This window comes from Exophiala oligosperma, assembly GCF_000835515.1.
Source record: "Exophiala oligosperma strain CBS 72588 unplaced genomic scaffold supercont1.3, whole genome shotgun sequence".
Classification (NCBI taxonomy): domain Eukaryota; kingdom Fungi; phylum Ascomycota; class Eurotiomycetes; order Chaetothyriales; family Herpotrichiellaceae; genus Exophiala; species Exophiala oligosperma.
The window spans coordinates 521,154-548,115 of NW_015622820.1; the positions used below are offsets into that span (position 1 = coordinate 521,154).

General features: G+C 51.1%; 8 protein-coding genes across 8 annotated transcripts; 6 read left to right on the forward strand and 2 right to left on the reverse strand.

Annotated features, from left to right (window-relative positions):
* Positions 1 to 282: 282 nt before the first annotated feature.
* On the forward strand, positions 283 to 1,569 carry PV06_03030 (uncharacterized protein; the record flags this gene model as incomplete). The annotated part of the gene is made up of 2 exons (XM_016403781.1): positions 283 to 740; positions 798 to 1,569. 2 exons carry the CDS (start codon positions 283 to 285, stop codon positions 1,567 to 1,569), a joined length of 1,230 nt encoding a protein of 409 aa, XP_016264786.1.
* A 516-nt stretch (positions 1,570 to 2,085) lies between these two features.
* Positions 2,086 to 3,141, forward strand: PV06_03031 (uncharacterized protein; the record flags this gene model as incomplete). The annotated part of the gene is made up of 1 exon (XM_016403782.1): positions 2,086 to 3,141. One exon carries the CDS (start codon positions 2,086 to 2,088, stop codon positions 3,139 to 3,141), a length of 1,056 nt encoding a protein of 351 aa, XP_016264787.1.
* An 893-nt stretch (positions 3,142 to 4,034) lies between these two features.
* Positions 4,035 to 7,745, forward strand: PV06_03032 (uncharacterized protein). Its single transcript, XM_016403783.1, has 3 exons — positions 4,035 to 6,994; positions 7,181 to 7,302; positions 7,418 to 7,745. The coding sequence occupies exons 1-3, from the start codon at positions 4,424 to 4,426 to the stop codon at positions 7,674 to 7,676; spliced, it is 2,952 nt and encodes a 983-aa protein (XP_016264788.1). The 5' UTR covers positions 4,035 to 4,423; the 3' UTR covers positions 7,677 to 7,745.
* Positions 7,746 to 12,299: 4,554 nt separating this feature from the next.
* PV06_03033 (uncharacterized protein) lies at positions 12,300 to 16,223 on the forward strand. Its single transcript, XM_016403784.1, has 2 exons — positions 12,300 to 13,580; positions 13,651 to 16,223. The coding sequence occupies exon 2, from the start codon at positions 13,954 to 13,956 to the stop codon at positions 15,304 to 15,306; it is 1,353 nt and encodes a 450-aa protein (XP_016264789.1). The 5' UTR covers positions 12,300 to 13,580; positions 13,651 to 13,953; the 3' UTR covers positions 15,307 to 16,223.
* A 1,468-nt stretch (positions 16,224 to 17,691) lies between these two features.
* PV06_03034 (uncharacterized protein) lies at positions 17,692 to 19,304 on the forward strand. Its single transcript, XM_016403785.1, has 2 exons — positions 17,692 to 18,275; positions 18,329 to 19,304. Exon 2 carries the CDS (start codon positions 18,462 to 18,464, stop codon positions 19,026 to 19,028), a length of 567 nt encoding a protein of 188 aa, XP_016264790.1. The 5' UTR covers positions 17,692 to 18,275; positions 18,329 to 18,461; the 3' UTR covers positions 19,029 to 19,304.
* Positions 19,305 to 20,302: 998 nt separating this feature from the next.
* On the reverse strand, positions 20,303 to 22,351 carry PV06_03035 (uncharacterized protein). Its single transcript, XM_016403786.1, has 2 exons — positions 22,249 to 22,351; positions 20,303 to 22,197 (listed from the first exon to the last, which is right to left on the reverse strand). The coding sequence occupies exons 1-2, from the start codon at positions 22,268 to 22,270 to the stop codon at positions 20,420 to 20,422; spliced, it is 1,800 nt and encodes a 599-aa protein (XP_016264791.1). The 5' UTR covers positions 22,271 to 22,351; the 3' UTR covers positions 20,303 to 20,419.
* Positions 22,352 to 24,507: 2,156 nt separating this feature from the next.
* PV06_03036 (40S ribosomal protein S7) lies at positions 24,508 to 25,676 on the forward strand. The gene is made up of 2 exons (XM_016403787.1): positions 24,508 to 24,783; positions 24,928 to 25,676. Exons 1-2 carry the CDS (start codon positions 24,622 to 24,624, stop codon positions 25,375 to 25,377), a joined length of 612 nt encoding a protein of 203 aa, XP_016264792.1. The 5' UTR covers positions 24,508 to 24,621; the 3' UTR covers positions 25,378 to 25,676.
* PV06_03037 (uncharacterized protein) lies at positions 25,673 to 26,959 on the reverse strand. The gene has a single exon (XM_016403788.1). It carries the CDS (start codon positions 26,879 to 26,881, stop codon positions 25,799 to 25,801), a length of 1,083 nt encoding a protein of 360 aa, XP_016264793.1. The 5' UTR covers positions 26,882 to 26,959; the 3' UTR covers positions 25,673 to 25,798.
* Between the last annotated feature and the right edge of the window lie 3 nt (positions 26,960 to 26,962).

The window sequence follows — 26,962 nt, forward strand, 5'->3', positions numbered from 1 at the left end:
CATTATTGAGAGACCGCGGCGAGCCACCAATAAATGGATTTTCTGGACATGTCCAGGAAGCCCACAATACTTCATCGATATGTCAGAAGCTGATTCAGGCCCCCAATCTCCCAAGCTACGAACCCTAGATACCTGGGTAATAGGAACGGAGGTAGGTATTGATCTTACATATACCCCTTACTACCCTTACCTACATTTCATTTTTCTCTGTCAGCTAGGAATTCAGCCTTGCACAATATTCATTCAATTGCTCGCGTGTCATCACGCTCAAGAGGCCTAAGAATGCCTGAAATCTCGAAAAGAAAGGTTCAACCAATCGAACAAACAATAGCTACTGATGCTGCAACACAACAGACCTATGGACTGGACAGGGCCAAGTACCAACGACCAAAGCGGTTTGCAATTGTACCGGCATTTGTCTTTGTAATCTTGTCATTGCTTGCTATGTATTATATGCGAATTGCGAGCAACGCTGCCGGGGTCGGTGAAAAAATGGAACACATCAATAACATCAAATATTTCCCCGAATACAGCGTTCCACTCCGGACGACGTATACCGGGCTTGGTCCTCTCGATGGCTTCCTTCAGTTCCTGGTGACCGCATTCGCACCTGGAGCTGCAGGATGGGATCCGGCATTCCACATTCTTCAGCCTTACTTCCTGGTATCGTTTTTCCCACTTGTCTCGATCTTTGTGATCGAGTCGGGCAGGAAGCGGAACCATCACGCACTCACAAGCTAGTAAGCATCTTCCCCATGGCAAAAGCCTTTCTGATTGAGACTGATATCACGCAATAGCACCGGCGTATGGGCTCTCTTTTACCAAACAGTAGGTGGCGCTGTGATCATACCTCTCTGGTTCTTAGCATACCTCTGGGACTCTAGGAGCAGCGATTACTTTTCACCAGAGTCACGAAAGGTTCCCCTGGCTTATGCCAAATCTTTATTGCCCGCGTTGGGCATTGGATATTTGATCCCGACGATTTTGATGTTTCTACCTTATTCGCAGGAGGATTACTGGACGACTCAATTTATGATCGCGTTATGGCAACCCTCCCCATGGTTCGTCAATGCAATTCGCTGGGTTTTGTCCAAGTTCTACGCAAAGGAACAACCTGGGGGTGTTGAGGACGAGAATGGTTCTGAAGATCATCCAGCCGATTTGGACTATCTAGGGACCATCTACAGAATGACCTTCGTCGTGTCAGCTGTGACACATATCGCGACGATGGCCATCTGTTTCTTCTCCACACGCCCAGAGTACTCCTTCCGCCAGGTATTCATCCCAGGGGAGATCACCACCGATACCTCCCTTTCGGAAGCTCTCCGAATGATTTTCCAGGTCGACTTTTGGATCATATTCAGCGCTGCATTGGTGTGGGCTTTGTTCGCGGTCTGGGATTTAAAGAGGGTTGGATTGACCGACGTAGGGCTGCTCAACAATGCAGTCACAATAGTCGTACAGGCAATCATATTTGGTCCGGCAGCAACCACTGCAAGATTCTGGAGCTGGAGAGAGTACATGATGATCAAAAAGCCAACGGGCGCCAATCAAGAGAAGCACGATTGAGTCTCAGCAGACTCGGGCAAACCCAACGCAGACCCTGTTAAGCTGTTCTTTCCCTCTGGCCGTCAGCACTAACTCACCTGGACTTTGCGATAACAACGGAAGCACCATGTCATGCCGAGAGACTATTAGGTATTGTTGTCTGGTTGGGAGGATACATATGAATATATGTAATCAGGATTCGCGCCTAGTAGTTAGAAGTGCAGCTAGAAATTCAGCCTTGTCGAGTGACAAGGCTCGCCAGCGAATGCGGGGAAGACAAGTGCGAAAATCAGGCAACAAACGTTCGTTACGGAGTACTTCCAAATGATATGGCCACTGTGTCTACTTGTATTCGATTCGTCACCTAGTATTTCAGAAGGCTACTTATGTCTGGTTAAAGTACCGGACCAAGGGACCTGATGCAAAGTTTGCAATGTGAATATCTACATCTTTGTCAAATTCTTCGAGGTTTGTTCCCCGGAATGATCTAAATCTAACACTCGACTTCAAGGTGATAGCAGAGACAAATCACTCACAATGAGATTTCTCCTTCTCTTGACCTGGCTTTTCATAGGCGCAGCATCCTCAGCACGAGTCACAAACCCAAAGAAAGTCCCTCGCGATGCGGTCCTGCTCTCCAAAGTCTCTGCGCTCACCGTCCGCGCTGGTAAACAGACTTCATCCCGCCGTGTTCCAGCTGTTCCTCAATTACTATGTGTTGGTCCGTCGAAGATCTGCAATTTATACACCGTTGATGTGATGCGCTGTACGAACGAAGGCGTCGATTACGATGAAAACAACGTACAATGGAGCTGCAAGGCATCCTTGCCAGAAGATTTTAAACTGGGAAGTACAGATGTCATCTGCGAGGGTTACGAGAGCAGCGACGATCCCTACGTCCTGAAGGGTAGTTGCGGGGTTGAGTACCGATTGTTGCTCACTGAGAAGGGTGAGGAGAAATACGGCTCATCGACCAACTTTGGTTCGGGTCTGATGGACAAGAATACGACTTCAGGAACCCTCATAAGTTGGGTGTTCATGGCTGTCTTCTTCATCGTGCTGTTTATTATCATACGGGGGTTTTGGATGGCTTGGAGAGACCAGACCCCTCATAGACGACGACCTCGAGGCGGCGGATACGGTGGCTTTGGAGGAGGTGGTGGCGGCGATGATGACCCCCCGCCACCTTATGATCCTCGCCCTCCTCGCCCTAAGAAGCCTGCGTTCACATCTAGTTCGAGTGCTGGTTCTAGCTCTACAAGACCTGCACAGCCTCGGCAGGAAGAAGGCTGGCGACCAGGGTTTTGGACGGGAACTGCCGCAGGTGCTACCGCAGCCTATCTCGCTTCGAGAGGTACCCAGACAGCGCCACAGCCACCACGAAGAGACAACGGGTGGTTCGGTAGAAGGAGAGATGATGACTGGTTCGGAGGCGGCAACAACAACAATAACGGTCAAGGTGGTTGGTTTGGTGGCGGAAATAGAGCAGCTGCTCCGCCTAGGCAGTCCTCTTGGGGATCTGGAACCGAAAGTGCAAGCCCCTCGACGACTCGTCACACAAGTACGGGATTTGGAGGGACTAGCAGGCGTTGAATATGGTGGAGGATGCTAGTGAAGCATCTGGCTGAAGAACATATTGGACATCAAAACGCTGTCAGCAAGCGACCAGGACGCGCTCTCTGCCTCCTCGTAATGCTCAAACACGAAATGAACTGTGACGCCCACTGATACTATTTATTCTCTGTTGGACCCTATCATTCGTAGAGACCTCCTGTGCGAGCCTCGCCAGTTTCGAGTTGGCTTACTGTAGACATCTGCCTCTGTAAACCGCGCTTTCAACCCGTCAAGTTGCACTAAACGCGTCATAAGACGCGAAAACACGAAAACACGTGAGCTACATCGTACTTTTGTCAGACCTCGTCCCTTTTCATTATCAAAGTACGGATACGGATACAACAATCAGGTAACATCTTGCTCTTCTGGAGTGGTGCTACTGACACTAACATTGGAGATCAGAACACATCTTATGAAATAGATCCTGATTGCTCTGTCAGAGCGAGTCGTGCCCATTTCTAGCGGGCATATAGCCTCGTCGTTAATTCTTTGAGCGATCGACAACCGTCTCTCTATCAGACAATACGTGATTTTTGCAAACAAGCAAGCGTGGGTTGATCGCACATTTGTTTAGAAGGAAGAGTCGAATATTCAGCGCGGTCGATGATATCTGACCCAAGTTCTTTCTGCATGCGCTCCACATCAACTTGACTTCTGTCTTCACACCCATCACAACTGTTTCCCTCTCACATCAGTGATCCCTTCCGGGTCAGCAGTCTTCGATTTGATATTGAACCTTTTGGGCAAACTGGACAACGGCTTCTCATACAAGATACTACCTCTGTGACCAACTCCAAGAGTCCATAGCGAAGCCTCGTTCTGGTGCTCAGTAGCCATTTGAACGTGTGTATCACATATACACGTACTGTACTGTCCAAAGAAGACAGCATTGACAAACGGTCAGCTCTTACGAGGCATCACTGAACCACGCCAAATTGGATACAAGGCTCTATCTTCACCCATTCACCGGCTACCTGCGCATCATTCTCATCCTCGTAAGGATCCCTGTTACCGCAGCTGCAGGAGTCCAACGTCATCGCTTCCCCTTCATTCAAGACTCATAATCGCCCTTTGTCAAAAGACAAATGCATGTTTGATATCAACAACACCAAACCCTATTGTCACGTCACCTATACCAGTACTCCAGCCCAAATCAGCGTTGTCCTCCTCAACTAACACCCTTCCATCGATTGGATCCTTCAGACCCAAACTCTCTGAGAGCTTTTCTCACAATCTCCCCTGCACCTCGACCGAACCACTCATGATCATGGATTCAGGACGTGATCAACCGGAGCTAGTCGACCTTGTTTCGGACAGTGAGAGCGATGAAGAAGTTTTCGATCACCTCAAGTCTCCAGGACATGAACCACTGCACAGAAACATCATTACCACGTCACACGCAGATCCGATGGGCACAATGCAGAGACTGTTTCCACCAGTTCTTGACGCCGAGAATAATACACAACAATCAGGTGATGGGTCTCTGAGGCCTCTCTTGCACGATGATCATGAGGCGTCGGAACACAATTCGAGGAGCCCGTTGAGTGGGAACGGCGGCAGCGTTATACGTACAGGAGCACCCAGAAGTACTGGGGCTGCTGATTCGCACACTCAAAACCCTGTCATCTTGGACATACTCGACGACGACAACAGCAGCAGCATAAGTGACACTGCCATGGGGAGCGATGACGGTCGTAACGGATTGCGGGTGCTACCAGGTTTGAAGCCAAATCCGAAATCAAGACGACAGCCACAGGGGAGTCGGAAGGAAGATGAGAAGGATACAAAACTCACCACCACTGTCGATCTATCACAGTTGTCTGACGAAGATGACGATGACTGGCGGCGTGCGGTTGAGCTGTCTTTGCAAGACTCAGCAGCACACGACAATGCCAACGTTAGCCCGAGCGGGAACGACAGCAATCCAGAATCTGAAGACGAAAGCCTCAAGAAAGCAATCGCACTTTCTCTATTAGATGCAGATGCGGTGAGTGACGACAACGGTAGTACTAGCGGCAGTCCTGCAAAGTGCAACAACCAAGACGGCATGAGGACCACTAAGCCAGAGGTGAAACTAGATAAGAGCAATGACACCGAATTATATGGCATTAATGCAGCGGCCCAGCACTCAGACGGTGACACGCGAAAAGAGCGCTGTACGACAGAAACAACCTTGTCGGATAGTCTAGCTACACCCACTGCAAAGTCCGACCCTATTGTTGGTTCTACTGCTACAAACCTCGACGGCGATTCATCAAAGGACAAATCTGCGTTCAGTATTCTCACTCTGAACCGCAAACAGATGGAAGAAGAACGATTGGCGAGACTCAAGCGCAAGCGCGAGAGCGACCTCGAGGCCGCCAACGACAAAGATTCGAAACAAATTCGCCTGGACCACACGGCGTCTTCGGCTCGAAGCATCTCTCCTCCTGCCCACCAACGACAAGCTCATCGGACAGGTACTCAATATTCAACAGGACTGTCTTCTGCGACGGCCAATACAAGACTAGGGAAGTCAAGCACGTCAGATTCTTCCCATAGCCATTCATCTGCTCCTTCACCAACGTCACCGCCCTTTTCGACGGGCAAGGTCTTCAAAACCGCCCTCGCCGACGCAAGCACTGTATCGTCCATCGACACCATCTCTTTTGCCCAACTTATTTCCCCATCCAAGTGTCTTGAATCGGCCCTGCTCTCTTCCTTCATCTGGGACTTTGACTGGCTCTTTCCACATTTCGACACCAAACGCACCAAGTTCCAGCTTGTCATGCATGGCAAATCCGCCGCGCAGCGCGCGTCGATTCGCGCCGAGTTCGCTGGCGTGAACAACGTGCGCATCGCTTTTCCCCCGATGGATGGCATCACCAACTGTATGCACAGCAAGCTCATGCTTCTGTTCTACACTGACGAGCCTGCGTCAAAGGAGGCAGCGCCCCAGATGACACCGTGCTCGGGGAGGGAAACGAAGCAGGACTGGTCGAGGAGATGTCGCGTCGTCGTTCCGACGGCAAATCTCGTTGGCTTCGATTGGGGGGTCGGCTCCTTCATGGAGAACACTGTGTTTGTTATCGATTTGCCCGGGAACAACATCTCAACGTCAAGCACCTCTACAGGAAGAAAAACAGAAACAGAAAGGACAACAGGGATAGCAGACGCCAAGGGAAAGACGCAGTTCGAAGCCTCGTTGAGAGCATTCCTCGAGGCGCAAACGGTGCCCGACGACGTCCTTGCCAAATTGTCCTCCTTCGACTTCAGTCTCACCTCCGACCTAGCCTTCGTGCATACCTTGGGCGGCGCCCACACGAAACCCCAAATAGTCCAGAGTACTGGTCTGCCAGGCCTGGCCAACGCCGTAACGCAGCTTGGGCTCGCGACTCGCCGAGAGCTGCAGCTGGACTACGTCACGTCCTCACTGGGCAATCTGAACGAGACCTTTATGCGTAATGTCTACAACGCGGCACAGGGCGATACCTCGGTTGGTGGCGGTCTGGCCACTGCGCCACCGTTATCGTTCTCGTCGTCGTCGTCATCGACATTTTTTCGACGAGCGGAACCGATCAAGACAAAGACAGCAGCAGGTTTGCTGCATGATGCAGGGGTGGACGACGGTGAGGAAGGCCACGGCGGCGAAAGCGAGGGCGAACGAGATGCATGGAGGAAGAATTTTCGGGTTTACTACCCCAGCGACACCACTGTCCGAAGCTCCAAAGGAGGAATGCACAATGCGGGCACCATTTGTTTCTCGAGCAAGTGGTGGGCGCAGCCTTCGTTTCCGCGGTCGAATTTGCGCGACTGCGTTAGTCTGCGAGAGGGATTACTGATGCACAACAAAGTAAGTACAGTACACCAGACGAGACATGCCCGGACCCCTATCTGACACGCTCGACTGCTCATGGCTTGCGTCCTCGGTTTCGGGATGGAGGCCATGTTATGCTATTGATTACTGTATTACTGTATTACGATGGGTCACACCGGTGAGGGAGAATGATGGCTGATCTTGCTCTGCGCCATTTTGTAGATTCTCTTTGTCAGACCTACGTCGACTGGCTCCGAGGCCCAGCATAGGCCTTCAAACGAACACGCACAGCCACAACGGCCATGGATGTACGTGGGAAGCGCGAACTTGTCGGAGAGTGCTTGGTGAGTGTTTCTAGCTTTGTCGCTGTCAACCACGCCCCCCTCCTCCCCTGTCCCCTGCACGTTTGTCCTGCCCAGGATTCTGTACGGGAGAACTGATGTGCCAACGTCCATTCAGGGGAAAATTGGTTCAGGATAGGTCGAGCAAGCAGCCTAAGCTCAATTGTCGAAACTGGGAGTGTGGAGTCATTATTCCGCTGCCTCTGACGAACGAAGGAACAGAGACAAACGGGATCGCCGGCCCAGGCGAAACCGAAACTCACAGTAGTAGCGAGAGTCTTGCTGACTTTGAAAAGATCGTCGCCGTTCCCATGAGATATCCTGGCGAGAGTTTCGTAGCAAAGGGACAGAAGAAACCGTGGACGCTGTTTGATTGATGTGGTGCCCCCCCCCTCTCTGGTACGGTAACGGAGTAATAGATCAGGCCTTTCCGAATGATAATGCTCGGTCAAATTTCATGTGATATTCTTCTTACCGTTAATACTGTACCAAGGATGAGTTGAACTTGCTTTTTCTTTTTCATCATCATCATCATCATCATCATCATCATCGATTTTGGGCTGGATGCAGCAAAGCAAGCTTCCCCCTGGACAAACTTTCGACGCGGGCGCGGATGGTCACTATGGCTCCAATTTCAAGGCATCCGCTGGTTTCACGGGCTAGACAGGAAAGCTCGGTAGGAGGAGACACCTTGAGCTGTTCGACAACGTTGGGTTTGGTCAAGGGGAGATTTAGCTTTTTACTGACGCCGAAAAGTGTGTGGGCCAGTGGGACACCACACACTCCGAAAGGCACCAGTGAGTTATGATGGCGTGCTTCGTCGTGAGCCAGGGTCCGGTCCTCGTACATACATACAGTATAGTATTGATTACGAGAGGAGTTTAGTTTTCTTTTTTTACACACGGAGTAATAAATCAGAGGCGAGTACAGTAAGGTTGCTGGAAGAACACATCCTGACGTGGTGGTCTGAGCTGTGAAGCTCAGCCCCCTTCTGAACGCAGAAGAGATGAGGTTGCGGTCTGTCCTCAAACCCTTACTCGTAACAGTACGCGTTTTATCCTGTTTCCCACGAGACGTTCCGAACCACTTTCTCTGCTAGACGCGGGAAGGAAAAAAATGGAAAGAAAATGTCAGTCCCAGACTTGTCACCAGAAAACATTCACCAGTTGAACTCGTATCGCGATGGCTTTCCTCTACAGTACCGTACATATGTCGATCACAGTCCTATACAGTACTGGGTGATGCCCGTGGTGGTCCTTCCGGGGGTCGGGGGGGGTCAAGGACAGAAGACGCACTAGCTTTTTGGACAGACCAAGCTTCTTCTCGTCGGGGGGGGTTGGGGCTCCAGCATGGTTTAACTGTAATACTGTACTGTGAAGGCTCTGTCCGTGTCCACGACGGGAACTCAATACTCATTGCCTTTTGCCTTTTGCTACATGGAGCATGGAGGATGTAGACTTGTCCATTTCAAGCAGTGGCTCGCTTCACCATGGATGGCTCGTTGTGAAAGCCAAATGACAGTCTGTGGAGCTCTCTGGCATGTGTCTCTCTTTCTTTTCCAAGGGATCGTACAGTAGATCTCGAGTCCACATGGGTGTCAAGTTGACTTGTAGTGCTGTACAGGTGCATGTCCGTGCCTGCCTTGGAATCCTCAGGTCACCTTCTAAACTTGGGAAGGTGAAAAGTCTTGCCTTGCGCTGCAGCGTGGAACTGGGTGCAACGTGGTGGCTCCTCCGGCATTTTGGAGGCGAAACTGAGGCGAAATTGAGTAGATTGGCGGTGGTCAAGGCAGATAGAGACCAGCAGATTGCCACCACTTACTGTAAGCAAGCACATGCCAGGCTGACGTTCCTGGCATGATAGTAGTCGTACTGTATGTACTCTGTACACTCATCCGTGTACCTCTCTCTGGGATTGTTTTAGGCTCCCCCAGATTTGACTGAACTCTGGGTGCCATTAAAGCCCGGAAGCGCTATACAGTATATACTTTTGTCCTTGAACGGAAAGAGCTGGGCGGGACGGTCAGAATCTGGCCCCAGAAGGCTGTTCAACAGCGAGTCATCTGGCGTACCAGTGTGTACCGGGGAAGCATGATGGGTGTAAGGTTGAAGAGTACCGAAAAACAGAAAGAAATGTTCTTCATTAGTTAGCGTGAGGCCGCCGTCTTCAGTGCTTCCTGAACGCGATCCTGGAAAAGCGAGGCAGAGATCGAGCATTGTGCCGTGGTAGTTCGGAACCGCAGGGGACAAATGCAACGTGACCTCATGATGTCTGGCACTTGGGAAAACGCGAAACATCGGCTAACCTCCCGTAACAGGAAGTGATTTATTGCCTAATTCAGTAATCACCCTTGGTAAAACGCCAAACGTCGGCTAACCTTCCGTGATAATAAAGATTTTCATAATCTTATAGGCTCTCTCGCCTATTGAAATAAGCACTAATATCTATAAGACCTCTATTGTCGCCTAAACCTTTAGGGGCCTTATAGGCACTCAGCCCCTAAAGTTTAGGCCTTATTTACTCAATTCTAGACCTTCACCCCTATAATATCGTGATAATTCTTAACTATTCTCTATTCACTCAGTCACTAGTCACTTTCTCTCGTCTTTACTTTTACTGATAGTATCTAAAGTACTCTATAGTCATTACTTCTATGTGACCATAATAGCTACTAACAATTGGAAGAGTAATTGAGTCGTTTATCGCACGAGAATGAGATGTTTGAAGGGTTGTTGTGCAAAATCTGATTTTGCTGTCAAAATCGCCGTCTAATAGCGCCTTTCGGGTGTTTGGCGTTTTACCATCTGCTATGATGTCTATCCCAGGTAGACCTTTTTGGATACTCGTACAGTACAGTTCGACACACCAACCCGCCTGTCCCCTTACCTACCGTACAGTACAGGAAAACTCCTCTCACGAAAAGGTCTCGGGGTCAACTGACTCATCCTGTCGTCGTCGGGACCACTCGTTCGGGTCAGGGCATGGATTCCCTCAACCCGACCAGCAGATCCCTGCCCACCCTGCCACAAACTCCAGCAGGTGGACCAAGCGCCCCCTCCATCCAACCTCGGTGAATTATACGGCGAAGGTGTCGTAGCAGTCAGTCAATGAAAATGGACAAGAATATGGTGGACAGGCAAAAAAACCGCAGTCAGGAACATCCGAAGCAATACAGTAGGAGGTGGTTAACCCGGTTGCCCATTTCCGTTATTGGACGATCCGAGATTCAACCAACTGCCATACGCGACGAGTACGAGGACTTGTCATGATGACTGACGGCAAGTAGTACAATTTCCGGCACTTTTCCAGTGGACTAGTTTCGTTGTGGGGGGTCCCATTTTGCTGAGCCTTGGGCAGCTAAGTGAGAGAGTGCAGATTCCGGCGGTTGGCTCACAAAGAAAAGGAGCGCCAGGGTAATCAAGGCCGCAACAGAACAGTCTGGACCACGCCTGGGCAGTAGTTGGCGCCGCTCCTTCTGCCGAGCTCGTCTGACCCTAGACTTGTTGGGCACAGGCCGCATGGAAAAACGCCGTGGATATGGAGTACAATAATCAGATCGGCCGTTGTCATTTCCTTTTCCTTCGCACAAGCTCCGATGACAGCGCAAAAATGCAGATGCATGGCTCTAACTCGAATCGTCGGGTGCTGACACTCCCCATTGGCACAGCTCATGACATCAAGAGAATGGAAACAGCCGATCGCAACCCCCAAACGTCTACTTCAGGGTCTACTTCTGGATAACACGGTTACTCGGTGTGTATGTGCCAACTTGACAGCCCTGACCATTGGCAGCATGGCGCAATGCGCGATGCGAGACAGGCAGGTCCCCTGTAATGGCTGACGAATGTCGAGGCTCCATCTCTCAAGGCTGGGCCGCTCAACATGGGATTTCGTGAAATTCGCAATCCCAACCATCGCCAAAAGCCCTGCACACGGGAGACCCTCCTCATTTTTGAGCAGAATTCCATCCTTTCCGACATGTCTCTCCCCATCCCACCTTTGGCACAACGCGAAGACCCGATCATCCACACGGCACGCCCTTGTCAAGATCCCAGGTGGCTCGGTGTTGTCTGTGACGAGGTGCAGCAGATACATCCCAAAGTGGTCAGGCCTAGGAGAAACAAATGGAATGCACCAAGCACGCAACCCACCATCCTCGACTAGGCTATACGAGGGCATTCACAGAATAATTACGCCTTCTGGCCTGACGTTTCCAGGCCGCATGATGGAGCGCCTCGTGCCTGTCGAGTAGCCAATTGTGGGAATCGGTCTATCCGAACATTCAGGTCGCACATGCTTGACGGTGAATTGCCATGACTAATCCCTCCCCTGTTCCTCACATCGACTGGTACTGTACAGTACATACGTCTCTACTGTAGTGGCGCAGACAACGCCAACGCCGCCGCGTCGCCTCATTCTCTAAGACACCCTTGAAACGCCAGGTCCACCAACCAATAGCAGCTCTGGATCAGCTCGGAAACCAAGACCATTAGCCTGAGGCCATCGAAACGTAGCCCTTTGTTTTCATAGGCCGAGTTGCCCATTTCCCGCATCGTTGGCCCCCCTAGGAGAAGACTGCAATGCGTAGGGCTATGGTGTGACTAGTGATGCTGTTCCTGTTGCATATTCGGCTTAGTCGATATAATGTGGCTCCAGCTTCTCCCGGCCGTGATGGTCTGTTCACATTTCCACTACGATGACCAACTAGCCCAGTACATGTTAGCAGGGCTCCAGTGATACCTCGGACAGGCTATTCGATCCGTCCTGCTCTTCTGTCGCTCGGGCCCCCTTCTACTGGACGATACTCCGTAGTTGCGGTGACAAATGGCTCTCGAGAAGCCACCAGATGCCGACCAAGCTGAGATCTCTGGGCTTGCCGCGTGGGACGGGAGGATCGCGTATCTCACCTTTCAGGAGCTGTACAAGTTGTGTACGGATACAATGCTAGTCCAAGCCGTGTGTATGTGGGTGTAAATCTCTTTTGCAGGTTCGGATCCATCTCCGTTGCTCTTCTCTGCTGTCTGTTGATCCTCGCGCTGTGAACCAGTCTTTGATATCCGAACAACCTTTCTGATCCTGGGTCCAGGAACACCAACTAGCTCGATTTCTGACTTTGATGCAAGTCAACCCTCTCCATCCACCTGTCCGTCAGCCAGCCATCTGCCACTCTTGCCGACTCGCCTACGAAGTCAATCGTCCTCGTCGACTCCCCTGACTGGAGCCCTTCCACTCCTCGACTCTTGACAACCACAAGATCCAGGAAGTTTGGCAGCGGCTAGAGACGCATCTCACATCTCCCTCTCCCAGGTCCTGCCTCGTTGGTGGTGTGGAGAAGCGTCTGAAGTAGCTCCCGTCTCCGGGAAGTCATCGAAACTTGGAAAGTCTTTGTCATTATTCACCTCGTACTCTCACTTCATCCAGTCCCTTGATGATAGTCGCCAGTAAGCCCTTCCTAAACAAGTCGTCGAGCAGGAATCCCAGACATCCGTAAAGTCGGCGACCAGGGTGAACACGAGGAAGGTTGTTTTGTGACCACTCAACAGCGACGCAACAGCATAGCATCCACTGTATCTGCGTCTTTTTCTGCCGCGCTGGAAGAGATCAGCTGGACGAGGAAGCAGGATATTTCAGAGGGCTTTTCAGAAGCACATGCCAGTCGAGGACGGCAGCAGAGCGCCATTCATCTACTTCGACCAGTCTGGCCCATCAGTCCCCAGGGAACGGAGTCGCTCGTTGAAACTATAAGAACAACCCTGCCACAGATCTCACTTGGAAAAGTCACCGTCTAAAAGTCAATCTCATCAGCTTGTGCCTATTACAGATCTCCAGCGGGCCCTCTACACATCTTAACTTCGACACCTCCATCTGCTAAGGCGCCTCTATCTTCGTCTGCCTAACTGCCTGTCTTTGTATATGTGTGTCTGTCATCCAGGCATCGCACACCTCATCGAAGCAGGTGGAAAGGGTGCTTGGGGAAGAGACAAAATATCTCGGAGGAAGGCACGTCCAGCAGATCCCAAATCTCGAACCGCACCCTGAAATCTTCTCCTCTCACAAACTTCGCATCGCCAACTTATTTTCCTTCTTGTATCGTCGAATTCTCTATTTAATAGCCTTCACCGAAAGCCGAAGAAGCTAGTCAACAGCTGGCTTTGCACCTGTCGTTACCTGTGATCGCCTGTCGGTTCGTACTGTCTTGGAAACGACTCTGTCCAACTTCCGAACCTCTTGGTCACTTCACTTGTCTCCGCTGAGGCGCATCTGTCAAAACCGTGTCAGTTGTAAGTCATTCCCATATACCTACTTCTTCGATTCACTTGTGATGGTCACAGCATCTGACCGTCGGCACAGATCCTGACTACTTCCTCCCCTCAAAACTGCCTCCTCCAGACCAGACGAGACCTTTACGGCTCGCTTCTGAATACAAGTCAGCAGTCTTTCCTGCGTACATCTTTTTCTCTCATTCAGCGTACTTGTACCTGCTAGCCGACAAGACCTTGGCCGTGCCCTAGCTCAAATCTTCTTGCAGCTTGTATCCTCTCAAACCGCCATCTGAGTTCACCCTAGGGTTAGAGTCTCGAGCATAACAGAAACCTTCACCCCAGACTGGACAGAACCCAATCCTGACCAAGATTCACTTCTGCTGATTTCACCATGGCATCAGGCGGCGGAGCGTCTTTGCAACCAACCTTCCGTGGTCATGTCGCCACGACTCAGGATGCTTTGATATTGTTCGAAGCATGTCTACAAGGCCATCTTTCCCATGTGCCGCGAAGGCCTCACGACCGGGAACGATCCCACCTCATTACGAGCGGTAGCATCTTCATCTACGAGGAGAACGCGTCAGGAATCAAGAGATGGACCGACGGTGTGACATGGAGCCCAAGTCGAATTTTGGGCAACTTCTTGGTGTATCGCGAACTGGACAAGCCCTTCCCACCTGGCGAAAAGAAACGTGCCATGAAAAAGCAACAGCGACGCCCAAGCCGCCCCGGCGAACCATACGCACGTCCTGATGGCTACGCTAATGAGCAGTCCTCCCACGATGCAGAGGCGGAGAGACAGCTCATAGGATCTCTGGTCGATTCATATGGGTTCAAAAAGGATGGTCTCGTAAAAAAGACCATGAGCGTGACTGTCCAAGGTGTCACTCACCATCTTGTGTCATACTATCTGGTTGGCGATGTGTTGGCTCAAACCCTGCGCACTCCTTCCCAGAGCGACAGCCTTCAATATGTGCGCCCTCGCCTCGAGTTGACCCAGAAACAAAGCTTTCGGGCTCCTCTTGAAGACGTTGACGATCTCGAGGGTGGCCAGCCAGGATACGGCTATCGGCTCAGTCAAGCTCCCCAGAGAGCCTCTTACGGGGGAGAGTATAATCAACAACCATATTACCCTGCGCAGTCTTACCCAACCCAAGCCTATACCTCTCTGCCACCACATACCGGCGTTGGTCCTTCTTATCCAGTTGCCGTGCCACCAGTCCCGGCACCTTATACTCTGCAACAGCCGCAGGTTGCTCCAAGCCACATGCAAAACCATCGACTTGAGTACAGTCAGTACGATCAAGGTAGCTATGGCCGCACTTACGATCCGACCTCACGGTCGATTCCGGCGACTCCTACCAGTCTGCCTGCAAGCATGCCGCCTAACATTTCTACCATGGGATCAGATCGATCTCAGACGCAGACAGGGATGTATCCGCCGATGAGCATGCAGAGACCAGTCAGCAATATGAGCCCGGTCTCCATGGATATGCGATCACAGATGCCATATCGATCTAGCCCGTATACTCCCCAGCTGGATCAATCTCGCCAGACCCAAGCATCTCCGATCCCAGATCGTCGGGAACAGGCGCAGCCAGCATCTCACATGTACCAGAGCCCAAGGGCCCCCTTCTACCCCGAAGAAACGCCTCAGCAAAACACCCAAGGGCAGTACTCGCAGCCTTCACCCTACACCCAATGGCCCGGCCCAGCTTCACAACCACCTCATCCACCACAATAGAAATATGTGTGTCATCGGCTCGAGACCGGCCATTTAGCAGACAGACATCCAAGAGATCATGGACGGATAGAATGCTACTCCCAAGACGATGAAGATTCGATGCCAACGAATTAGTCTCGCATCACATTACGACCATGCTTTTAGTATTGTCGGGGTCCGGTCTTCATGCCTTTGGTTGGTTCAGAAAAAATCTACTTGCTCAACATTTGAGCAACTACGTTTCTGTATTCTCAGAACCTGCTAGTTAATACTCCAAGGGAGTTCTGGAATGCACCTTGGTGTATCGAGCCTGTCAGTTGCCGTCCACAGCTATCTACACCTCAAACCATCGTCACAACTACTTTGCTTTTCTGTACTTATGATGACCTATTTTATACCAAAAAAGGCCTTCCCCGTCGTGGAGGAGGCTATCAGTCTTATACGAGCCTTGCTGCACACAAGAGGAAATCCAGGCACTGGGCGGAAAGAAGGAAGGAGGAAACCAGGAAAGGAAAAGCACATGGAAGCGAAAATGACCCCAACGGCCTCGCCCTTGAGAGTCAATGAACTCAACGATATGAATGAAGGATGGCTGTACTTTGTTTTCTGCTTATTCGTCTTATGCAAGGATAATTACCTTTTTTAACTTTACTAAAAAGAAGTCGTTGTGAGGCGGTTTGAGGGATATCAGAAGCGAGCGCTATAGCAACCCTGTTTGAGCTTTTGATTGTTTATGGAGTTTGTAAATGGGATTAGCTTCATTATGGCTCTGTTGGCAATGTGCAGGCAGTAAATGTGAACGGATCTTCTGGACGGTCTTCTAGCCTAGCATCATTCGTAATGGGGGCTTCACAGGAAGGCTTCCTCGTGTTCAATAGGGGAGGGTATGTAACGGGAACAATGTAATAAAGCAATTGTCAGAGAGACTAATAACCAAATCCCAATCTGTCCTTTGTCCCACAACAGAGATTAATTCACTCAGGGAAGGAGCGGTCACAGCCCTCTTGATGGAGGGCTTGGAGGAATTCGATCGACCATCCAGGCCCCCTCGGGCAGGAAAACCCACCGCTGAGGAAATCGACGAGAGCCAGCTGCCGACGTGGGTTTATCGGCAGAGGCGAAACACAGGCTTCACGAGCCATCAGTCCCGTCGTCTGACGATCCTTTTTCACCCAGGATTCACAGCTGGCTTGGGCAGGTCAAAGATACGCCGTCGTCAGTCACGAGCTGCATTGAGAAACTAGGCCAGTACGAGTAATTACGAGGAGGGAGCTAGCTGCCTGAGAGAGAACGGGTCAATGGGCACGAGCTGAATTGGACGTGGCTGGACGATGGTGCACACTCCACCAAGCTACCCATTCCCGCTTCAAGTCTTTTCTCGTCCTGCGTCAAGTCAAAGAAAAGGAATGTTGGGCATCAAAAGAAAGACGGAACCCAAGGAGCAGGCAGGCGAAAGGCGCGTTGGTGCTGTCCTCAGAATGGGTAGGGCGACATTCGCCTCGTCTTTCCCTCTAACAATATACCGGAAGCCTGTGCAGTAGGCCCCCGGCCGAACCTCTGCAAACGACTAGAGCTGGTGGAGCGGTACCATCTCCTCAGCACTGACCGTTTCTCTTTTGCACGAAGCGCCGACCCATAGCTAGATTGGCTCTTCCAGCTACCCAAGGGTCGAAAAGTTTCTGCCGAAAACTCCTGGGCGATCTCCGCTGCGACACAGACCTGGGGGAGGGCCCCCTACTGCAGAGCATCCATCATTTGCGTCCCATGGCATGGGAGGCCGGGGTGTAAGTAGGTTGCGTTGGTGCCCCCCTTGGCCCAGTACTTGGTCGACCAGGATCAGGATCAGGATCAGGCTCAGAAACCGTGCCACGATTGTGAACCGAGTCTCCCTGTTTTGAGTCTTGTAATCTTGGAACGGTGCCCTCTCTCTCTTTCTATCCCCTCCAGGCCCTTCCGGAATCTACTTCCACGAGTCTCCAGCTTTGGAGGACTTGCTGGGGCCACTTTTGGCACCACCATGGTAAAAAATACTACGGATTTGCTCGTGCTCGGTACCCATGATCCGCAAGAATGATGCGAAACCGAGCGTGCAGGGTTCTGGGGCGACGGTAGCTCCCCCCCCTACACCTTACAGCAATACTTGTGGGGAGTATTTTATTGTACATGTGCTCCTTACGAGTATGTACAGTATCAACAACAGCAAGCTCTCGGTCATGCATCACCCTTTGATGAGTCGCTCGTCTGGAAATTTCAGCCCAAAACAGTCTTCCTCCAAGGTCCACCTCACTAGTTGATGTTTAGTCAGGCTAGGATCCAGAACAGAACGCTGGAGCTGGGATTTCTTTGAGCATGTGGTAACAACCTTTGGGGTGCTGTATGGAACATTCTAGGTACGGATATTGTACGGAAGGTTTTCTCGTTATACTGTAAATTTTGTCATGACTGCACTGTTTTACCCTCCCAAAACAGGGTGATGATCAGCAAGCAGATGACTATAACCCTGTCAATCAATGGCTTGGAGCAAGCCCACGTTACTCATACTGCCCTCCGTAAAGGTTCAGGTTTGGCCTTGCTGCGCGAAACGCCTTCTGAGCTTGCAGATACGAGCATCTTGGGACTGAAAACGTCGGATGTGGGTGGCTTGGAAGTCGAAAAAGTTCGGAAGAGGCTTTCCCTGGTCAACAGACCCTGGTACGTCCCGAGACAATCTCCTTCCTGGCCCCCCTGGTCCGCGTCTGACCTCGGCAAAATGCAAACCACCAATTCGTCAAGAAGAACACACATGCTCGTATGTTATTGCCTGAGGGTAACATGAGTACGGGGAGTACGAGTCTACGAAAAAAGAGGGGGCTGTGGGCAAAGCACCTCGAGACCCAAGGGCCCTAAACAGACGTTTCCACAACCCGGTAGAATTACCTGCACGTCAGAAGCCACAGATGGTCGCTAAGGGGTCCCGGAAGAATCGGCGGTCAATCCGGGCGGGCAAAGCCGTAAGCCAGATTCGCCGGGGTACGATGATCGTCCGTCCGACTGACTAGGCAAGAAATCACACAATAATGAGCAGTAAGAGCCGAGCACGACTGCCTCACTACTTGGAAAAAAGGAGTCGTGCTTCGTGTGCTGAAAATGGCAATGCTCGGGCATGTACAATACTACCTCGTACCCACTGACCCAAAATGTCGGTATCAATCCCCACAAAGAGTTGCGCATTTACATATGATTTGCAACTGGCGGGTAGGGTGGGTGGTGGTGGTGGTCGATGCAAAAAGATACGAGGGATCTTGTACTTACTTGTTCCCACCTTGGCCCAAGCTTGGTCAATTTGTCGGACCTCGAGATCGTGGACGACGATTGACCTCTCCGCTTTTTCACGTAAAAGTGAGGCGAACAAAAGGTGCTCCAAGAGAAAAAAAAGAGGCGAGAGCCACCACAACCACCACCACCACCACCGCTCAGCGAACGGATATGCACAACGGCAGACGATTGGACTCTCTACAACTGTAAGACGAAATTTGAAAAGGAAAAAAAAATGGGGATCAAGAATGGCGGCATTGCATGTGAAGCTTGTGAGGGCCATCAGACTCCTCTTTCTATCTCTCTCCCTCTCTAGTTATCGGGGTGTGTGTGTGTGTGTGTGTGTGTGTGTATGTGTGATGTGTGTTTGTCTCTCCCTCCCTCCCTTCCCCCTTCTCTCTTCGGATGCTCGGAATCGAATGTGGCTTGCGAGCTATCAAATATTGTAGACCACCGGGACGGCCGCGTGGCCAATTACTCTTGTTGATGGTTTTTCAATTTCCCTTGGCCTCGGGTCACCCCGTAAAGGGTCATTCGGGGAGAAGAAGTCGCAGGGTTTTATAGAGTGGTGTACGGAATACTGGTATCAAGCATGAACGGAGTACGGATTGCCGACTACAAAACTTAGTAGACACCACACACAAAAAGAAAAAAAAAAGGACATGAAGTCGGGAGAAGGTTTTTTTGATCTTCACCGATCCTTTTTTTTTTGACTGTACTTTGACTAACAATCACCTTGGGTCATAAGCATCAAGGTCTTTGTGTAGGTACACATGTGAGTTTTTTGTTGTACGTGATTTGGGTGTTCACTTTGGTCCACTGCGTTTTGTGATTCGAGGAGAGGTGGGGGGGGCGGGGGGGGCGGTTGTCCCTTTCCTCCCCCCCCCCCCCCAAAAAGTCATGGTTTGTGGTGCGTGCGTGCGGGCGTTGTGTGTGAATAGGTTGGATGACAAGACAACCTGACCACAAGCTCTCGACTTGTACCGTAAGATTGACTTTTCCTCTTGAAACCTAACGGGGGGGGAGTGCTAACAGTAGTGTAATAGCTAGGTACTCCTTGTGTAGAGGTGTACGGAGTCGGTCACCTCTGCTCCATTAAAAAGACAAATAACCTACAGAGGTAAGATCGGAGCTGAGATTGAGATACTCCCCACCGGTACGGAATGTACCGTGAATCATTTTTTATTGGCCTGGACGACGGGATCTACTGTTGCGTACAGTACAAGTACTTGTTGATTACTACTGTATCGTAGGTACCTAGGTCCCTGACGGGGTAGGCATCAAGGTAGGTACTATAGGTATGTACCCAAGCACCTACCCAGTACACAAGTACACATCAACATCAATAGCACATTCCACCACCACCACGTCAGTTGACGAAAGTTAAAAAAAAGACCTCCTTGCCATTGAATACTAAAAGGTTTCGACTAATTACCCAAGGTGCTGGCTGACTGGTACTCGCTCGTGTCCGTATCACTGTAAAAGTCATCATCATCACCTCAGGTAGGTATGCTCCCGAGACAACATACGAGTCTCGTATCAAAACGCGGACCGGACAGCACGATCATTTCCAAGGCGTCAAAACCTACGGAGTACAAATGCTCGTATCATATTTTGCCAAAACATGCTCAAAAAACAAAAGTCTTTTATGCTGGTGGCGATTCTGAAATCGCGAGCAAAAAACAAAAAAAAAGAAAACGAAATCTCCTCAGAGATACAAATACTCGTCGATACTTGATTTCCTTCCAACCTGTTGAGACACAAATATATCTCACCTACGATGATGATGATGATGGCTGCGTTTACTCCGTACTCTCTATATGCCAATCGTCAATGTCGATTACTTGCCCGGCGGGTTCGTGGGTGCAAGACCTGCTCCTCCTTCATCTTTCTTGGCCCTCACTTTCTCAATCTTTTGTTCAGTGCCTGGTGCAAGGCTAGATCCGCTCGCAGCGGCGGCCTGGCCAAACTTGAAGTCGGGGAATTGTATCTTCCTCCCCGTCCTTGCTTCAATCTCCCTCTTCAAGCTCTCCCCAGTCGGCATCGTGACTCTGCTCCCCCTCCTGCGTCTGGTCTCGACTTCCTGGCGAATCTCGTCAATGGCCTCGTCGATCTCACGCCCAGGGTCACTCGGAAGACCGAGCAAAGGCGGGTAATTCGTCTCTTGAGACACCGTCTTTCGGATGTACGGGTGGTTGCGCTTGTCGAGCTTGGCCACCAACCATTTCTTTGCCGGCGAAGCGAAAAAGGCCATCGCCACACCAATCTCGATGATGGCATAAAAGTACACTCGACCCCACGCTTTTAGGGAGTCATTGAATCCCAAAATAACAAACGGTGCAGTGACGAAACTGAATGTGAACTGTGTGACGAGGTAGCCGGCGATGTCATAGTAGATCTTGTACTTTGTCGACTTTGTGCCGTCAGGGGTAAGGAAGAATGGACGTATATAGCGTCTGGAATTCTTCGCCACGGTCTGGACGAACGCACCAAGCAAAAAGGTAAGGTAGTAGCCAGGGTAGAAACCATGCCAAAGTGCAGAAGTGACGAACGTGGCCAATGTGGCACGGAAGCCTGGTTTCTTTCCTTTGGGCGTAACTCGTAGGTAGATGTAGTTACGGAGCCATTTGTTGGTGTTCTTGTTCCAGTTGTCAAGATATGCGCGCGAGTTCTGCGCCGTCTCAATGCCCCATGCGTTGACATTCTCCAAACGATTCCAGAGAGGTTTGCCCGTGTTCGGATCCATACCATTGTAGCCTATGCCGGCCATGATACAGGCCCCCTCTGTGAGAGACCAGACACCGTAATATTTGAGACGAGACGTGAAGCCGAGCATGTACATCAGCCATACTCGACGTGGGAACGAATATTTCATGTACTCGTCCGACAGGAGCAGTTTGACGTTGTACCAGCCACTGAAGTTGAGGAAGAGTAAGATCCAGAGCACGCCCGCGACGGCCTTGTATGCAGCAGGTCGACCAGACCGAGGTATTCGGCGAGCTTTTCGGGTTGCCGGGCCCTTTTCTCCTGGCCTGACATCGAACATGGACGTTTCAATCCACCGATGGTAGTCAACATAGTCGAATGCTGGACCCGTGAACACCGAAGGAAAGAAAAACACATAGCCTGCATAGTCCAAGAGGTTGGGCATCTTGTATATGGCACGATCTTTCTGGTTGTCATTGAGAAGCTCAGGTTTCAGCCTGCCATCATGGACGTTCCAAGAGAACGCGTGTAGCTTCATGATCAAAACCATTTGTCCTCCTGTTATATCCACCAAGCTGGCATCGTCAATCATCTGTCGATGGATGTGGCTTATTGACATGTGCCCCATGAGGAACACGAACACAATCCATGGCATCAGAGACCCGTCAATGTAGTATGCTATGGCGTATGTGCCGCCAGACGCGACAAGAAAGGTCCATATTCCACTCCATAGGTCGAACAGACCGACGAAATAGAACAGGGAGCCAGCGACCACAAATAGATTCCGTAGCTGCGGTGAATTATCCGGTAACCGTTTGAGAATGGCAGCGAGAGGATAGGAGAGTAAGAAGCAGCTGAGCAGCTTGAGCTCGTCGACGGAAGCACCGAGGGTTTTGCCCACATACTCGAAGGCTGGAGTAGCTGGTCAGATGCGTTGTCCTCGTCGCAATTCTTTTCACTTACGAACATTGATCCCTGGGATCATTTCGAAGCTTCTCTTAGCAGTATATCCAGAGATTGCTAATGTTAAGGAAATATGAACCTACAGCTTGCAGCCATAGATGCGTACTCGGCCAGACTGTTCAGGTCGCGAAAATGGAGTCGAGGGACAACATTGTTGAGAAACGAAAACGTGCGGAGACGATTCGGTACGTCATTCTGGAATTTATTTGTGCCGATAATTAGCCGTTCACTGATGGCTTCACGGGAGACACAGCAACATTAAAGTATACACCGAATAAACATACTGCATATATTGTAAACGTGAATTTTCTTCCAACAAAGTACGCCTGGATGGCCACTAATAAGACTCACCGCGTCGAAGAGCGACTTTGGTCTAATTGGTTTGGAGGTTGGGCTTATCCTTGGAAACTGCTGCTTAGTGGATTAAAACTGGGAGTCTTCAGCGGTTTCCATGACTACTGTAGCATCTCTATGAATAGGAGGTGTGAAAGGTCATAGGCGGGATAAGTATTAGAAGAGCCGGGGGTTCGAGCTTCCAAACTTTTTGTTCCTCGTCCTTTTTTTGAGTTTTTGACTGCTATCTGGAGTGAAGGTGGTGAAGTCGTTAGGGCAGACCTAGATGGACTGAGGAATGTATTGGTCAATGGCCTCCTTCGCATTCACTTGCCGGCATCGTGGTTTGCCAATCATGATTATAATCAACTCTGCTCTCATATTCTTGACATCGCTCCCTCATTGTGGTGCAACTGAGGGATTTTGATTTTGATATCACTACCATGCCGACTTTCGATTTTGGCCGGCTCGACGGCAATCTTTACTGTCTTGATGACCCTCAAGGAGTCAAAGATTTCCAGATCATGGTCGAGGACTTCATCAACATTGCCAAGGTCAATCCCGATGTTTTGAACAATAACATAGACAGGATCAAGGAGTTCTGCCTCTTCGTCTCGGTTGATGATGCCTGGTCTCTGGCGCAACTTGTTGTTCCCGAGTTCCGTGTTTCTCAGTAAGTCTTGATAAAGTGCACAAGGACATGACGACTCACACCGTTCAGAGACCTCCTGATCGAGAACGGCTCCGGCCCTATGCACCTCATACTCCAGTCACTCAAGCACAAGCTGCCACTGCCTACGCCTGATTCCAATTCCCCACCTGCCCATGGCAAGGAGCTTTGGAAGGCTATGTTGTCTGAAGGGATGCTCTATGCGCCAACTCTAGGACGCGGTGTCCCTACGACCATCCCAGAAGAGCCAGAACCTGGCGCAGAGGCTTTAACCACATGTAGGGTGGGCCGTGCTCAAGCAAGTCGGTCGCTCACAGTGTTACTAGACCCGCATACCGCAGAAGCGAATAGCGAAGACCAGCTATGTTCCGTGTCTGCTTCTCATATGTCCCTGACACAACCGCCAAAACGCGTTTTGCGGCGCAAGCAATCCTTTTGGTGCGACTGAATGATGGAAAGAAAGACTGCTTCCCGGGGCTTTTCAGACCTCGGTTTACCTCTGAATCTTGCACAAGATGGACATTATGGGGGCAGGAACGTTGAGCCAACCAACCAAGGCGAAGTCGCGCTATTTTCCACGTTCTCTAAACGAAACCCCCGGGAAATTCGATGGACATTGCCTGCCACGCCCAAACTGTTGCGCGGAAGCAGCTGTTTTGTGGACACCCGGACAGTCCAATAAGTTGCAACAATTGAACCTGTCACTGTCAAGTGTGTACTCTACTCCAACCATCGGCTTCAAGTTCAAAGTCAGAGGGAAAAGGGTGCTCCTATCGACCAACCTAACTTTTCGCATAAACGATCAACAAGAGCTCGTAAAAGGCGTGTGCTAATTTGGTTAGTGAGTACATAATTACCATAGACTCAAAGAAACAAGAAGATCAACGATAGGAGTGGGAAGCCACAGGTTATTTTGCTAGATCGTAGATCGAGATGGCCAAAATGATATGGATTCATCAATGCGATTCCGCGTCCGCTGAACAAATCTCACTGGTATAACCAGATATGTTGTGTCTATCGCACTATGTGAGGTCATGTTAGAACATCCGACATCTCCTATGCTATGGCGTAAGAATGTCCTTGTTCAAAGAATACGACACGTGAAGCATGGAAAGTCGAGAAGTGTTGGTTGTAGCAAGGAGGCTTAGTCAACTTACAGTCGGGTAATTATCACGCTATTCCGTTCTTGGAAACGAGGGCTACGCACAATAAGTTCATGTCTTGGCGAGTGTGAAAGTCCAACTGCGGTCCAACTTCGACATTTTTGAAAAAGACTTGCAAGCGCCAGCCATCAACACTCACCACCCTTGCAAAAGTCGAGACGATCAACGATTGGAAAGCGAGTTCTGCAAGACTTCCAGTCGCCCATCATGTCTCAACCAGCGCTCAACAAGATCGCCCACAACAGCCCGTCGAGGCAACACCCGTCCGAGCTGGAAACCAGCATCGCAAACGCTCTCTATGAACTCGAGACCAACATCCCGGACCTCAAGTCTTCCCTGAGACCTCTTCAATTCACCACTGCTCGCGAGGTACGTTTTTTATCTTGGTTACGCACGCAGAGACACCTTCAAAACCTACCCAAATATGTCTTGACGTTTTGTGGTTTTCACTGGAAAATGGATTAAACCTTGGCTTGAAAAGAGAAAGGAAAAACTAATCGAACTTTCAAACAGCTCGAGGTTGGCCACGGCAAGCGCGCCATCGTCGTCTTTGTCCCCGTTCCTCTCCTCGCGGGTTTCCACAAGATCCAGCAACGCCTGACCCGCGAGCTCGAGAAGAAGTTCTCCGACCGCCACGTCCTGTTCATCGCCTCGCGCCGCATCCTCCCCCGTCCCAAGCGCTCCAACCGATCCCGCACCACGCAGACCCAGAAGCGTCCTCGCAGCAGAACCCTGACCGCTGTCCACGAGTCCATCCTCGCCGACGTCGTCTACCCCGTCGAGATCGTCGGCAAGAGACTGCGGACCAAGGAGGACGGCAGCAAGGTCCTCAAGGTCGTCTTGGATGAGAAGGAGCGCGGTGGCGTCGACTACAGACTCGACACCTACTCGGAGGTCTACAGAAAATTGACCGGACGTGTTTGTGGCTTCGAGTTCCCCATGAGCGCCGCTGCCGATTACTAGACGAATTGACCGAAGCACAAAATGGGTGAGAGAGAGAAAAGCTCGGGGTGCCAGATAAAGCCTTGAATGGGAGGTGTTTATGAAGGAGAGAAGAAGAAAGAAGAATGGAGGTACGGGCGTTGTACAATCCACCCCCCCATCAAGGAGCCAACTCGGATGGACGTGGCGATCAAAGGCGTCACTTTGCATGAGAAAATGGAATGGCCAGGAAACCCTTACGTACGCATGCAGAGGTAGCATTATGCTGTTCAGGTTGAGCGAAACTGCAGATACCGACAGCAATTTCAAGATTTGACAAAGATATGTTTTTGTTCTGCACATAAGATTCTACAGTCTCATTCTTCTCGAGGTCTTGCCGTACAGTATAGACTAACGCTGCGTGACCCAAGCCCTTTTGTATTTGTACAAATCTTGGTACGTGCTATTGTCCAAAGTCTCCTCCACCGAGGATATCTTTTATATTGACATCTCCACTCCCTCGTTTCAACGGCTCGGGTTGCCCTTCACCAGGCTTCCACCCGATCATGTAAATGACCCTGAACGTTGCCGGGATCCTGTCCTTTTCGTCCTCGCCGCAATGCAACTCTCTGTAGATGGCCTCGTTCGCCAGTAGCACGTCCCGACTCATCGGCCCACCCATGCTCTTCATGATCGCATTGCCCTCGCCCATGGCTTGGATGTCGGTCATGAGGGCGAACGTGTCGGGGTACTCGACGACGATGTCGTCGACGTCGACGGTGAGCAGTTTGAAACCGGCCCTGTTCAGCAGGTTCCCCACGTCCCGCACGTTCGCGAGCGGGGAGACGTGCGGACTCACGCCGCCTCGCCTCTCGAGGTCGGCCAGCTGCAGGGAAGACCGCAGCTCGAACAGGGTGTCGCCGCCGAACATCGCGGCCAGGAACGGGGCGTCCGGCTTGAGGATGTTGTTGACGCTCGCCAGCACCGAGGGCAGGTCGTTGATCCAGTGCAGCGACAGGCTCGACAGGACCGCGTCGAAGCTGTTCGAGTCGTAGGGCAACGTCTCGAGCGAGGGGAGGAGTGTCCGGGTGACGGGGACCCGGGGCGCAGGCAGGCCGTCGTCCCGGTGCAACGTCGCCTGCGAGGTTTCGGCACACACGAGGTGCTGGACCCGATCGGACAAGGGGATTTTCGTCTCAGCCTGACCCTCTGGGACCTCGGGCGCCGTCATGGGTGGTTCGGACAGCGCGCGGGCGATGTGGCAGCTGTTCGCCCCCAGGTCGAGAACCCGAGGAAATTGGCGGTTGATGTCGAGGAGGCGGTCGACCAGCCGCCGAGCGACTTCATCTTTGAGGTAGTCTGTCTTGCGGCTGTACTCGGGGTTGGAGGCGGCTCGTTCTTTCTGGAGGTACTTGACGTTCTCGTTGAAGATCTGGAGAGTCGGGGCGCCGGGGGATTGAACGGCGTACGGGCGTCGAGAGATCTGCACGAACCGCCTTCTCAGGGCCGACGTGGGAAGCCAGGGGCGCAGGGCCGGTGGCTTCATTGTGCACGGCGAGGGGAGTGCTCAGACAAGTCCAGCGTCTGGCTATTGGAAAGGTCAGATCCAAGAGGAATAATTCACCTT

Excerpts from the sequence above, each read along its gene's own strand:
- PV06_03032 (XM_016403783.1), top strand. The coding sequence starts at position 4,424 with ATGATCATGGATTCAGGACGTGATCAACCGGAGCTAGTCGACCTTGTT. Across the intron at positions 6,995-7,180 it reads GATTACTGATGCACAACAAA|ATTCTCTTTGTCAGACCTAC; the intron begins GTAAGTACAGTA and ends GCCATTTTGTAG. Across the intron at positions 7,303-7,417 it reads AACTTGTCGGAGAGTGCTTG|GGGAAAATTGGTTCAGGATA; the intron begins GTGAGTGTTTCT and ends ACGTCCATTCAG.
- PV06_03037 (XM_016403788.1), bottom strand. The coding sequence starts at position 26,881 with ATGAAGCCACCGGCCCTGCGCCCCTGGCTTCCCACGTCGGCCCTGAGA.
- PV06_03035 (XM_016403786.1), bottom strand. The coding sequence starts at position 22,270 with ATGATCCCAGGGATCAATGTTC. Across the intron at positions 22,198-22,248 it reads GATCCCAGGGATCAATGTTC|CCTTCGAGTATGTGGGCAAA; the intron begins GTAAGTGAAAAG and ends CAGCTACTCCAG.
- PV06_03036 (XM_016403787.1), top strand. The coding sequence starts at position 24,622 with ATGTCTCAACCAGCGCTCAACAAGATCGCCCACAACAGCCCGTCGAGG. Across the intron at positions 24,784-24,927 it reads AATTCACCACTGCTCGCGAG|CTCGAGGTTGGCCACGGCAA; the intron begins GTACGTTTTTTA and ends ACTTTCAAACAG.
- PV06_03034 (XM_016403785.1), top strand. The coding sequence starts at position 18,462 with ATGTCGGTATCAATCCCCACAAAGAGTTGCGCATTTACATATGATTTG.
- PV06_03033 (XM_016403784.1), top strand. The coding sequence starts at position 13,954 with ATGGCATCAGGCGGCGGAGCGTCTTTGCAACCAACCTTCCGTGGTCAT.